The sequence below is a fragment of the Neolamprologus multifasciatus genome, chromosome 8 (genome assembly GCF_963576455.1).
Source record: "Neolamprologus multifasciatus chromosome 8, fNeoMul1.2, whole genome shotgun sequence".
NCBI classification, from domain to species: Eukaryota; Metazoa; Chordata; class Actinopteri; order Cichliformes; family Cichlidae; genus Neolamprologus; species Neolamprologus multifasciatus.
Genome location: NC_140446.1, coordinates 27,496,420 through 27,509,231, shown reverse-complemented (window position 1 = coordinate 27,509,231; position 12,812 = coordinate 27,496,420). Strand labels below are relative to the sequence as shown.

Below are 12,812 nucleotides of genomic sequence, written 5' to 3'. Positions count from 1 at the left end.
GCCGAACCTACTCCCCCCCGGCCTCCAACCTGACGACAGGGCAGTGTCTCTTGCGTAGGCCGCTCAAGTCTCCAGCAGTGATGGCAATGCTGGTCCGGAGGCCGGCCACGCCCGGCACGACCATGCAGCCACAGTCGTGAGCACCGCTGCCCCCCTCGTCTGCCGCCTCCAGCTGCTGAAGTGCCTCACGCGGCTCCTCCACCACTGTTGGGACACTCCTGTAGGGGTGGCGCCCAGGCCCAGAGCAGCGCCGCCAGATCCCCAATCCTTTTCAGGTGGCGCTCGGTCTGGTCCCGCAGCTCTTCCTGCTGGCGACGCACCTCCGCCACCTGCTCCCACTGGATAGCTGCCGTGTAAGCCATGATCTGGGACAGCTCCTCCCTTCTCTGGCTCTGTCATGGGCCCGTCGTGCCGCTGGGTTCGGCACCAGTGTGGTGGAATTAAGGCACGACGGGACCACAGATCCGTGTTTGAGCCATCTTTATTTTTACACTGGTCACACCACCACAACAACCCTGCTTCCCCGTGATTTAACACCGCGGGCGTAATCTGCAGATGCCGTGCAGGTGCATCGGCACCATAGACCACGCCCCACCACAGTAACATGAAAGTAATGAATGTCTTTATCCTGGGGAATTACTTTTAAGACAAGTGTTCTGTGTAATATGTGCGTTCACTTTTTTAACATCACCGATCACAACAAAGCGGGAACACCTCCAACATGCACGTTTGATCACACAACATGTAGTTAATGTGCATAGATGTCTTTGATATGCTGCTGAGAGGTGATGGTGACCCTCAAACTGGAGCCAATGAGAATCGATAAGTGATATTGATAATGAATAATCACTAAACTCTTATCAGTTCCCATCCGTGTTCATTGTTGCTCTGCTTCTCTAAAAGGAGCTCCAGCCTGCAGAATTCTTTGGACCCTTCTTTCCAACACATTCCCGTCTTTTAAGCCATCGCCTTTGTCCATCCTCGTGTCATGTTCAGTAACGCTGTCATTCAAGTTAACATTTTCTGTTGTCATTTATCTTGCTAACACTGATAACTTTGTGAACCCTGGACAACCTCTGCAACTTTCTCCTGGGAAGCCAGGACACTGTAAAAGCATGGTGAATATAAGAACCACGTTCTTAGTAAGCTGTGGACTCACCAACTGTTCTAAGGAACAGCCAGTAACATTACTCTACACTGCATTACAGTAAAGCAGCTTGAGGAGACAGTTATAAATCACAGAGAATAATTTAATTCTCAACAAAAAGCACAAAATAAAAAACATGAGCTGTACAAAAGCTGTTCGTGACTGTTGAAAGTTCAAATATTAGGTTGAACTCCTGCTGCTGTTGTAACTGTGCTTTTATAAGCTTGCAGGAAAGAAATCCTCCAGCATATTTTCTTCTCAGTGGCTGGATGCTACCGTAGATTATGCTCATGATGCTACAGTAGAGTGTAAAAGCCAGTGAAGATGTGCAGCTTATTTACACTGACTTGCTTATTTTCTGTGCTCTTGCTCTCTTCTTTTAGTAAATAAACGAAACAGTGAGTACAGATGGACACCTGCTAAAAAAAGAGAGAAGATCACCGTGGACACAGAAGGACACTAACAGAGATCGACTAAAAGAAAAAAATGGCCTTCTGTCAAGAGTTAAAGGATGGACAAGGGGCCTGCTTTGTAAGGCCGGACCTGGACCTGAGTCTGTAGCCGGGGAGCAGCGAGGAGCCGACCAGCTCCAACTCCTGAAAACAAGCCTTGCTGAGTGTTAGAGACCAAACAGGAAGGTCACGATAAAACATTTTTATTTTTGTAAACTTTTTTAAGTTTATGGTTTCTGAAAAGATCAAACATCACTCTGTGTATATACATATTATATACCATACGTGTGTATTATATAAGTATGTTTAAAAAAAGAAACTGCGCAGTTCAAAGAGGAGATGAGGAGACGCCAGCTCCCCGTGAAGGTCAGCCACCACGCCCCACACGCCTTCTGCTGTGTGTGTGTGTGTGTGTGTGTGTGTGTGTGTGTGTGTGTGTTAAGGTGTGTGGGGCAGCTGGTCCAGCAGGCCTGTCACTACATAATGAGATTACAGCTTTCTGAGCCTGTCTTCCACTAATAACGTCTGTATCGGTCAGAAAATCTGCCTTTAATCCAAAAATACACACAGATAAGAAAAAGGGAGTTTACTCTACAAGCTCGACTCAAGTTCCAGCGAGGTGGGACGTTAATGACAGGCTGCCTGATGTCACCACAGTCTGGTGGTTTTACTGTGGAGTAAAAACTGCTCTTGTGCATGGTGTTGGCACAGGCAGGGCTGGGGACAGAGAGTGGGTAAAACATGAAAAGTGGAAATGATGATCTGCTTCAACACAGCTTCAGCTTCCACCACTTAAAAGGGGGAGGGGTTAAAGTGAAAAGTCCCACAGTGACAGCAAGTCTGTGTAAACTCTGTTTCTATGGATTCCTGCTGACATGTATTTACACATTGTACTAAACACAGCCATGGTGCAGAGTCAGCTGTTGTCATCTACTATTGTTGTAGTCATTGTACTGGCAGTAAGAAGAAAGTATTTATATATAAATATAGTCATTTGTGATCTCCACCTCCTGGACATGCGTTTGATTTTTCAGCGCAGGACGTGGTGTAAGTGTGATGATGTGTCGTTCTTTCATGTCCTTTCGTTTCTCTTTCGTTCAGCTACTGAATGTAACTTTTTAGGCAGATGGTGTTTTTTATGTGCTTCAAAAGAACCAACAGTATTCTGTATATTTATTACACGTGTAAATGATATAGTAACATGTTTCTGATAATATGCTGGATCCTCACGATCACGTCACGTCCCAAAGGAAATAATGACAGTGAACACGTCCCGCTGTAGCGTGAAGTACGACAGAGAGTTTTAGTTGTTTGGTTTGTCTTTGTGAGTCGTAGTGTCATCGTGGTGCTGAGGGTGATGCTGTGGTGAGGAACAGGACAACAAAGAAACACGAGACCAGTCTGAGGCGGGGAAACTTTTAGCAGTGCGTCCTGTTGGACATGGAGACGCTCTGCTGCAGGACGCTCACATGCACTGGTTTGATTTGTGGGTCGTAGCATGTGATGGCGTTTTACCACATTTATGGATACGACAACACTGAAACCTTTACATCTTTACTTTAATTCAGAGGAGGATTCAAGTCTCACTGCACTCTTACTTTAATGCACAGCACTTGGTAATGTAGGTAACATGGTCTATAAGACTAAGTGATCCTACAGACAGTGCTCATTTACATCAGTTTATAAAGTGATGGAGGTGGAAACAACTGAACAGTAATCTAACTCAGTGTGACAGAACGAAGGCAACCCAAGCTCATGCTGAGTGTGAACGACTGGCTCTTCGTCTTTTGTCCTTTTTGGACCAATTCTGTCATTTCAAGCTGATCACTCGCTGGCCTTGGACTGCCTTTAGTGCTGTGACTCCGTTGACCGTTGTGATATCATGTCTCCATCATGCTGATGACTGTGTTTTCTGGTGTTTCAGTGAGGCAGATGTTTGTGTGATCCACTGTTACACTGTTACAATGTTACACTGTTACACTGTTACAATGTTACACTGTTACACTGTTACAATGTTACACTGTTACAATGTTACACTGTTACACTGTTACACTGTTACAATGTTACACTGTTACACTGTTACAATGTTACACTGTTACAATGTTACACTGTTACACTGTTACACTGTTACAATGTTACACTGTTACAATGTTACACTGTTACACTATTACAATGTTACACTGTTACAATGTTACACTGTTACACTGTTACAATGTTACACTATTACACTGTTACAATGTTACACTGTTACAATGTTACAATGTTACACTGTTACACTGTTACACATTTCTTTGTCCTTCACGCAGTGAAAGGCTGGTTGTCCGTACGTTTCTCTACATGAATGTCTAAAAACTCTTTCAAAGACTAAATGAGCATCTGTGAATGTGTCTACAGACAGATTTTTTAATGATGCCTCTACCACACCCTCAGCGTGCCACTGCTGAGTTGTTCATCTGGGAAAAGCTTCTGCAGTGGGATCAGGCAGCTGGACATGAACTGGGACTTAACAAAAAATACTCTAACGATGTCAATCTTAGCAGAGATCAGGTTTCCTCCGATCGCTGCTGTGTTACTCTAATTGTAATTTATTTTTGTTCTTTTTTTCCTGTTGTTCTTTCTCTTGGCTTGTTTACATGTACTGTATATGATGTTCATCTGTTGCTGGTTGGAGAGATTATCTAAAGGTCTGAAGTAGCTTTTAACTCTAGCTGTGGTATTCCCCTGTGGCATGGCCTTTTCCCCTGGTCCTTCCCTTCCCCAATCAGAAAATGTGATGTTTGCATTAAGTACACGTACTCAGCAACGACATATAAAAATCCTCGGGCTTCCTACCAAAACTTCTCCCATTTGTTTCTATTGTGTATACCTCAGATACGAGCCCTGAAGCAGCTATTACTCTTAAAGCTCCTGGCAACCAGACCTCATTTACCTCCTCTCGCCCTCTTCCACACTTGAGTCCAACATCCACCCATAAGCCAAAACCACACCTACCTCCCCCGTTAACCCACTGACCTCCACCCTAAAGTCACAGAATACTTGCTGCAAAGACACGTTCTGACAGGTTTAAGCTGAAGGACTCTACATAAGCCCCGATCATGCATACAGTTGGTCTGTGGGTGTTTCACCAGTACTGGGACAACATTTTATTTAAATATCTCATTTTTATCTCCTTACATGGAGTTATAAAATCTTATAGACAGACAGAACTTTATCAATCCCCCAGGTAGGTTCTTCAGTCATCATCGTCATTATTATTATTATTATTGAGAGTTGTCTTTTAAATACCTCAGTGAGGTTATATTGTGATTCATCTCTGTCCTTAATTACTTTAACGCCCACATTATCCAAATAAAAGATGTCTCTTATTTATTTCACATCAGGCTCAGTGAGCACAAATGCAAGAACTATGCACAAAACAAAGCTGGAAGATATTTTAGAGTACGTACATGTATATAACCCATGCAAGTGAAAACGTGAAATCCTTACTGGAGTCCTCTGAGCAGCCCACTAACTAACTGTTGTTGTAAATGTATAGAAATTATACTGTGATCTGCAATATTTACTCTTTACATAACCTTTACAGTATTTCCAACAAGTGTTCTTTCTCGAGTCGGCTACCAAACTGTTTCCAATTCAGAAAACACATGAATTTAAAGTTGTCCTTAGCAGCAGAACCAACTGTTAATTGGAATAACAACATTATTGCTATAGAAGATCGATATTATTGGCATTTAATTTGTTACACATATGCCTCACTTTAACTATGCACTTCTTTCTAAATCTGTATATGAAATAATTTGGGACAATGGAAGCCAGATTTAGGGCACAAATGAAGTGCACCTGCTAAGATGGCACAGGAGATAACGGTAGAGTCTCGAGTCTCTGCTGTCTTCTTTACACCATTTCTTCCATTTTATAAAAAAACATCATCAAATAAAACAAAGAATTTCTAACTGCTCTCGAGTGGATAAGCTCGTGATTTGTCCCCAGTGTTCTCCTCTCCAAACACACAAACCCCTCATAATTGTTACATGTGTGCATGAAACAATACTCAAACTAATCATTTCAGAAACGTTGCTGATTTCACCTGTCAGTAAAAAAAGGGTGTTTTACAGCACGGCAGAAAGCTGAAAACGATTTGGCCTTGATGGTTTTCAGTCAGTATAAATGCAGACGTAGTTTCATTTCTAGTATGTCTGACATTTTATTCAAAATAATATACATTTCAAACGTATGCACACACGTCAGAAATGCAAACAAAAGACTGAATGAATTTGTATCGGTGATATGATCTGTTTCTCTTCAGCAGTTTTGACTTAAATGATCTGGTTGCCTTTGAACATTTTTCACTCCTGAATGCCAACAGCCTCCCGGTCCTATGCAGATCCCAAAGCACAAAGGCTTGACTGGTGACTATGGAGCAAAATTCAAAGAAAAAAAGACCTAACTTACATGTTTGCATTTTTTAGTCTGCTTTTATTTATGTGTTTGAGGCTCCAGTGCTTTCTTCTTTATGTATCAGTTATTCTTTATGTCAAAAACCTGTATTAATGTGTACAAACAAAGAGACTTTTAATGTGTGTGTGTGTGTGTGTGTGTGTGTGTGTGTGTGTGTGTGTGTGTGTGTGTGTGTGTTGGATGGTATTTCTTTTAACTGGTTGATTTATGTGTGCTTTTAATGTGCTTCAAAGAAACAATACTATTTATTACAATATTCGTACATTATTATCACAGTTATTATTACAGTTATTACTAACATGATTATTAATAAACACTTCTTTCCCCTGAAACTCGTCCATTGATTGACTTGGTTTGGGTCGGCAGCATGTTAGTTGTGTTACAGCAAGCCTGCAGTTGGTGACTGAATATTATGAGTTCAGCTACCTAACATACATAGGTCAAATTAAATGGTAAAATGAATATGAATATGTACTCACTTAGGCATACCTGTTCAACTGATCATTAACAAAATATCCAATCAGCCGATCACATGGAACCAACTGCTGACAGGGCTGTAAGAACCTGCCTACCTCGTAATTAAACTTGAGAATATGGAGGAAACGGGATTTAAGTGATGCAACAGTTTCTAGAGGTCAGAGGAGAATGGTGAGACGGCTTCGAGCTGCTAGGAAAGCAACAGTAGCTCAAATAACACTCAATACAACCAAAGTATGCAGAAGAGCACATGCACAACATGTCTGTTAATTTGGGTTGAACCCAGGACTGTATAGGCGTTGGCTGATTAGCAGTGGTGTTCACCTTGGGGTGTTGGTCAGAACACACAGGACGCACAGATAAAGGTTATACCGTCTTTACTGTGATTCCTCAGCTTAACAGCACAGTACAGCAACACAGTAATGCAACCGCAGGCTTACAGAGTGGTGAGGGGTGTGGGTGTGGTCTGTGAACAGAACATATACAGAATACTGAATGTAATAAACATCTAAGTCATGAATTATGATTCATTAGCGTTCTTCGAATCTAACCAGAACTACAAATGGGAATTCCTATATGAACATCTACATGCACGAGTTTCATACACTACTCCCAAACCCTTACAGTACATGACATTGATTGCCAATACACCCAACAACAATATATCACAAACACCAAATTGTTTAGCTTACAGCTAGCAGGTATGTCGCATACCAGGTAGCATTAGTAGCATGAACTAGCCACATAGCGAACAGGTCGATACACATTGCACTTCTACATCCACTAAATGTCTAATTGGCATAAAAGGCTAAAACTGTCCTTCCCAGGCAGGGCTCCACGTCTACTCACAGTTCTTTAGCGACGCACACAACTCACACCGTGTGTAGACATCCCCTGCTGAGTCAGTCTGCCAGGTGGCTCTTGTTATGTGTTAGCTCCAACTCTGATCACTGGAACATGTGCTCAATAGTGCAACTGTGCTCTCTTGCCACAAGGGGGCTCCCCCACACAGCTGACAGCCTTTCCAACATAGCCGCCCCCCAATTTGCGGTGCAAATTGGCCCCATGGAAAGGCTGTTTATACAGACGAGGGCTCCCCCACCTGGTCATCCTCATCCTTGATCGCCGGAAGCACAAGAATCTTCGTCACTCTCCCAATCTGCCATGATGCTCTGGGTAGCTGTGGATCCACCAGCAGAACAACCGCTCCCTCTGTTATGTCCTCCATGGGTCTCTGCCATTTCATGCGAGTTTGGAGATTAGGCAAATAGTGTCTGATGAAAGATGACCAGAATCTGTCCACCAGGATTTGCGAATGTCTCCATCTTCGCCTCCCTAGCGCTTCTTCTTCGGGATACACTACCTGAGGTAGGGAGCTGTCAGGCCGCCCCATGAGCAAGTAGTTAGGGGTCACTGGATCGATGTCAGCCACATCCGCAGAAACATAACCTAGGGGTTTGGCATTCAGGATACCCTCGATTTCTATAAGAACGGTCCTGAGTACTTCCTCACTCACTGTTTGAGAGCCAACCGAGGTGTATAAGGCGTTTTTGATAGAGCGGATTTCTCTTTCCCAAGTGCCTCCAAAGTGGGGTGCTGCAGGTGGGTTGAAGCAGAAACGAACCTGCTGCTTAGCCAGTTTCTGCTGGAGGTCTGGACACATGTTGGAGAACGCCTGCTGGAGCTCCTTTTCCCCTCCTTTGAAGTTTGTCCCCTGATCCGAGTAAACTTCTGCCGGTTTCCCTCTTCTCGCAATGAACCTTCGGAAGGCCATCAAAAAGGAGTCAGTGTCGACGGATGTCAGGAGGTCTATATGAACGGCCCGAGTAGTGAGGCACTTAAACAAAATGCCCCATCGCTTCTCCCTGCGTCTGCCTATCTTGATCCAGAAAGGACCAAAGCAGTCCATGCCAGTCGAATAGAAGGCAGGTTTGAACAGCCTGATGCGGGCAGGCGGCAGGTCAGCCATTTGCTGGGAAGCTGGGTTTGCCCTCCACCTACGGCAATCCGTGCAACTATGTTGGTGCCGCTTAATGGCCTCTCTACCTCGCAGGATCCATACAGTCCGCCGAAGCTCAGCAAATACTTTCTCTGGGCCAGGATGACCGAGACGTGCATCCACATCTTGAATAAGTAGTCTGGTATACACATGGGTGGGATCCAGGACCACAGGGTGTACAACAGACAGATCAAGGTTCTCTGCTCGCCGCAGCCTGCCACCAACCCGGATCAGTCTATGATTGGCATCATACTGCTGTGCTAGGCATAGCAGCCGACTGTTAGCCGGTATAGGTTTGCCTGCCTGTAGTAGGTGGTAGTCCTCTGGAAAACAGTCCATCTGAATCTGTCTCAAGACCCGTTGCTCTGCTTCGGTGTAGGCCTCTGCAGTAGGTGAGTTACTCCCAGCTGGGTCACCCTGCATTGCTGCATTCTGAATCTCCTTAGCTGTGGCTTCTACTAATTCTGCCCATGTGTTGAACCGCTGGGCCTCTGGGGTTTGATTACCCGGGGTCGTGTTAGCCATATGACATATGGAGCTGGGCTCCAGTGAGTACAGCGCAGAGTTCGAGTCTGGGAATAGATATCTGCTTCCTTGGAGCAACCCGTGATCTGGCCATGAGGAATGACAACTGCGCATTACCATAATGATCTTCTGATCTCAGGTAAGCCACAGAGCCATAGGCTCGCTCTGATGCATCGCAAAAGATATGTACTTCTCTTGCAATGTCAGACTGATCCATGTGCGGCAGTGTGTAACATCGTGGCAATGTTAACTCTGATAAATGCACCAACTCCCCCTTCCGTGTCTTCCACTGGTGCAGCAAATCATGAGGTAACTGGGGGTCATCCCAATCTCGATGCTTGTCCTAGAGTTGCTGTACGATAATCTTGGCCCTGGTGGTGAAGGGAATGATGAACCCAAGTGGGTCGTACTGACTAGCCAGGGTTCGATATATGTTCCTCATAGTGGGCTCACCATAGTCAATGGGTCGGTGCTTGAGGCTGAGGGTGTCCGTCTCACAGTTCCAGTTCAGTCCCAGGGTTGATTCGTGCGCTTCTTGTCGGTCCTGTGACAGCCAGAGTTCCAGTTTGTCTGACCGTGCCTCAGGTGGCAGATGACTAATCACTTCTGGCCTATTACTAGCCCACTGCCAAATTTCAAAGCCCCCAGAAGCCAGAAGCTGCCGTAGTTTCTTGACCAACTGCTGGGCTTCTTCAATCGATGAAACACTCTGTAGACAGTTGTCCACATAGAAGCACCATTCGATGGAGAACCTCACCTCCTCTCCTGGTTCACTATGCAGGAAGACATGCCGTTGTAGCGCAAAGGAGGCACAGCAGGGACTACATGTTGTCCCAAAGGGAAGGACTTGCCATTCATAGCTGTGAGGGGGCTCATCCCGATTCATATTGCGCCAAAGAAACCTCAGGAGCGGTTTGTCTTCCGGGAGTAGGCACACCTGGTGAAACATCCCTTTTATGTCACCACTGATGGCAATGCTGTGTTCTCTGAAGCGCAGGAGCACTCCAACCAGAGAAGGGCTCAGGACAGGGCCAGGCAATAGGGACTCGTTCAGGTTAAGTCCCTTGTGTCGAAAAGAGCAATTAAAGGGGCGATCGTGGCTCAAGAGTTGGGAGTTCGCCTTGTAATCGGAAGGTTGCCAGTTCGAGCCCCGGCTCGGACAGTCTCGGATGTTGTGTCCTTGGGCAAGACACTTCACCTACCGCCTACTGGTGTTGGCCAGAAGGGCCGATGGCGCAATATGGCAGCCTCGCTTCTGTCAGTCTGCCCCAGGGCAGCTGTGGCTACAACTGTAGCTTGCCTCCACCAGTGTGTGAATGTGAGAGTGAATGGGTGGATGACTGGATGTGTAAAGCGCTTTGGGGTCCCTAGGCGGGACTAGTAAAAGCGCTGTGCAAATACAGGCCATTTACCATTTACCATTTAAAGACCACTCTATTCTTGCCATTGTGCTGGACCATTAGATGAGGTATGTACCAACTCTCTTGGCTCTGAGAGGCAACCTCCGGTTGCAGTTTGGCTACAAACCCAGAGGTCATCAACCTTTCAATCTCGTCCATATATGCAGCAGCCCTAACCGGGTCTTTGCTCAGACGTCTCTCCATACTCCTCAGGCTGGGCAGTGTCGCTTCTTGGGTGGCCTGAAAAAGTGGTGCATCCTTCCTCCTCAATAAGGGTGTGGCATACCGGAGCACTCCCTTAACATCCACGCGCCTTGTTCTGGCCTCCAATATCTGAAGGGCTTCATGATCCTCCCTCAACCTTGTCACCTCCTTTTCACTTTTATATGGTAGAACATCCACTTGCCACAGCTTCTCCACATTCCTCTGGAGTTCAACAGATAGGGGGCTGCAGGAGGTATACAGACACTGTTGAGACTCTGTGACTCAAGCGACTTTGCAGGCCCTTGCAGAGTCCACCTCAGTCGGGTTCGGATCGCAGCTGGCCCTCCTGGTGATCCAAAGCGCACAGGCTCTATAGGGTTTATGAGATGTGGGTGATCAGCCCCAATTAGCAACAGGGGCGAAACTCTGCTGAAGGTTTGTAGGGGCAAGTCCTTCAGATGTCTGTACCTTCTCTTGAGCATGGTAACTGGATATGAATGCTCAGCTAAGCCAAGCCGCTGGGCAGTGAAGGCATTAGCTATGTGGAAGGATTTCTGGGGCTGCATGATAGGGGACAGTGTGAATGAAACGCAGGCCCCATGTAACATTTGGATATCCTGACGGATAGTTCTCAAGGCGAGGTCTTCAGGTGTGCCTGTTAGGTCCAGTTGCTGAGCTGCAGAGGAGAGCAGCATGGTGCGGTCAGAGCCATCATCCAGGATGGCATAAGTGTCCAGAGTTTTGTCACCATTTCTCAGGAGAACTCTAATCACTTTAAGCAGAACACGGGTAGAATCTGAAGGTTTATGTAGGTGGAGTATTTCAGTTGCAGAGCTCACCAGGCAAGTACCTTCCTTCACACTCTTGACGTTGATTTCATGCAGGATCTGAAGGTGTTTGCCTTGACATAGGCTGCAAGCTTTCTTCAGATTGCACTGTGCTGCTTGATGTGATCTGCCACATCGCCAACAACGCTGGTTTGTCTTAATCCAGTCTATGATTTGAGCCTTATCAAAAGACTGGAATATGGGGCACTGACTCAGATAATGGTCCTCCGTATCACAGTAGGGGCAGTAAGCTTTCAGCGGGCCTTTCTTCTTGCTATGGGCAGCTGGTTTGCTGCTCACTGACTCGACAGGCTGCTTCGTCGGCAGATTCTCTGAGCCATGCAGGATAGTGGCCATGCGCTTTAATGACTTCGCCTCTCTCAGGCACTCTGGTTTCTGGATGGCCCTCTCCTTCTGCCCTGTAGCCCCAAGCTGGGTACTGCTATCTTGGCACCATGTTTCCAGCTGCAACCAGTCCAAAAAGTATGTTAGGTTGTATACTATCCCTGGGTGGCGACACATGTGTCTCCGGAACTCAGACCTCATTTCAGCTGGCAGCTTACTGAGGAGCCGTGCCACGTGAGAACCACATTGCAGTTCCATTTCGCCATCCAGACCAAGGGTCTTCAGCATACCAACGAGAGCCCGAATCTGCAGTGCGACTCTTTCAAAAGCCTCCACATCCCCGCAATGAATGTCCAGTGCATCCATAACACCGGCAATCTTCCTGAGGGCTAACTGGTGGGGCTGACCAAACTTCTCCGATAGGACTGCCATAGTGTCGGTATAGGGGGATGGAGAATTGAGATATGCATCAGCTATGAGACGGGCTTCATCTAGTTTCAAATGATCCATCAGTATCTGAAACTTGAAAAGCTCTGTCCCATCCGGTGGCAGCAGATTGTCAAGTGCGATTTTTAACCGGGCAAATTCGCTTGGGTCCTTCTTAATGAGATCGGGAATACTTGGCGTTGGACCCCTGTATGTTTTCTCTTGTGCCATTACATGTGGTGGCTGGTAGGCTGGGGATGGATGAGGTTTATATTGCAATGATGTTGTGATAGGTCCTGGTACCTCGGCGACGGGCTGCTGGCTCCAGATGTTGGTGGGGGCTTGACTCTGGAAACTGGGATAAGCCCTAGCAGAAAACTGCTCCTGCCAAGGAGGCTTCAAATGTTGCTGAATGATAGGTGGATGTTCAAACCGAAAGGAAGGTGCACTGTTGGGGAATTGTGGGGTTGGCCGACTAGCTGTCAGTGTCTGCTCCTTTAACAGCTGTAGTTCACCCATCATCCTATCCAATGTATCAATCATTGTAGTATC

The 12,812-nt window shown here is 46.1% G+C and overlaps 2 protein-coding genes across 2 annotated transcripts in view; both read left to right on the top strand.

Annotated features, from left to right (window-relative positions):
• rbfox3a (RNA binding fox-1 homolog 3a) overlaps positions 1–7,665 on the top strand; it is a 518,942-nt gene extending 511,277 nt beyond the window's left edge. Inside the window, exon 15 of the mRNA XM_085171379.1 lies at positions 1,531–7,665. Coding sequence (XP_085027505.1) covers positions 1,531–1,533 — 3 coding nt within the window. The 3' untranslated portion in view covers positions 1,534–7,665. The remainder of the gene's footprint in view (positions 1–1,530) is intronic.
• The window catches only part of ccdc57 (coiled-coil domain containing 57), a 189,414-nt gene that overhangs the window by 108,460 nt on the left and 68,142 nt on the right, over positions 1–12,812 (top strand). The window lies entirely within an intron of this gene.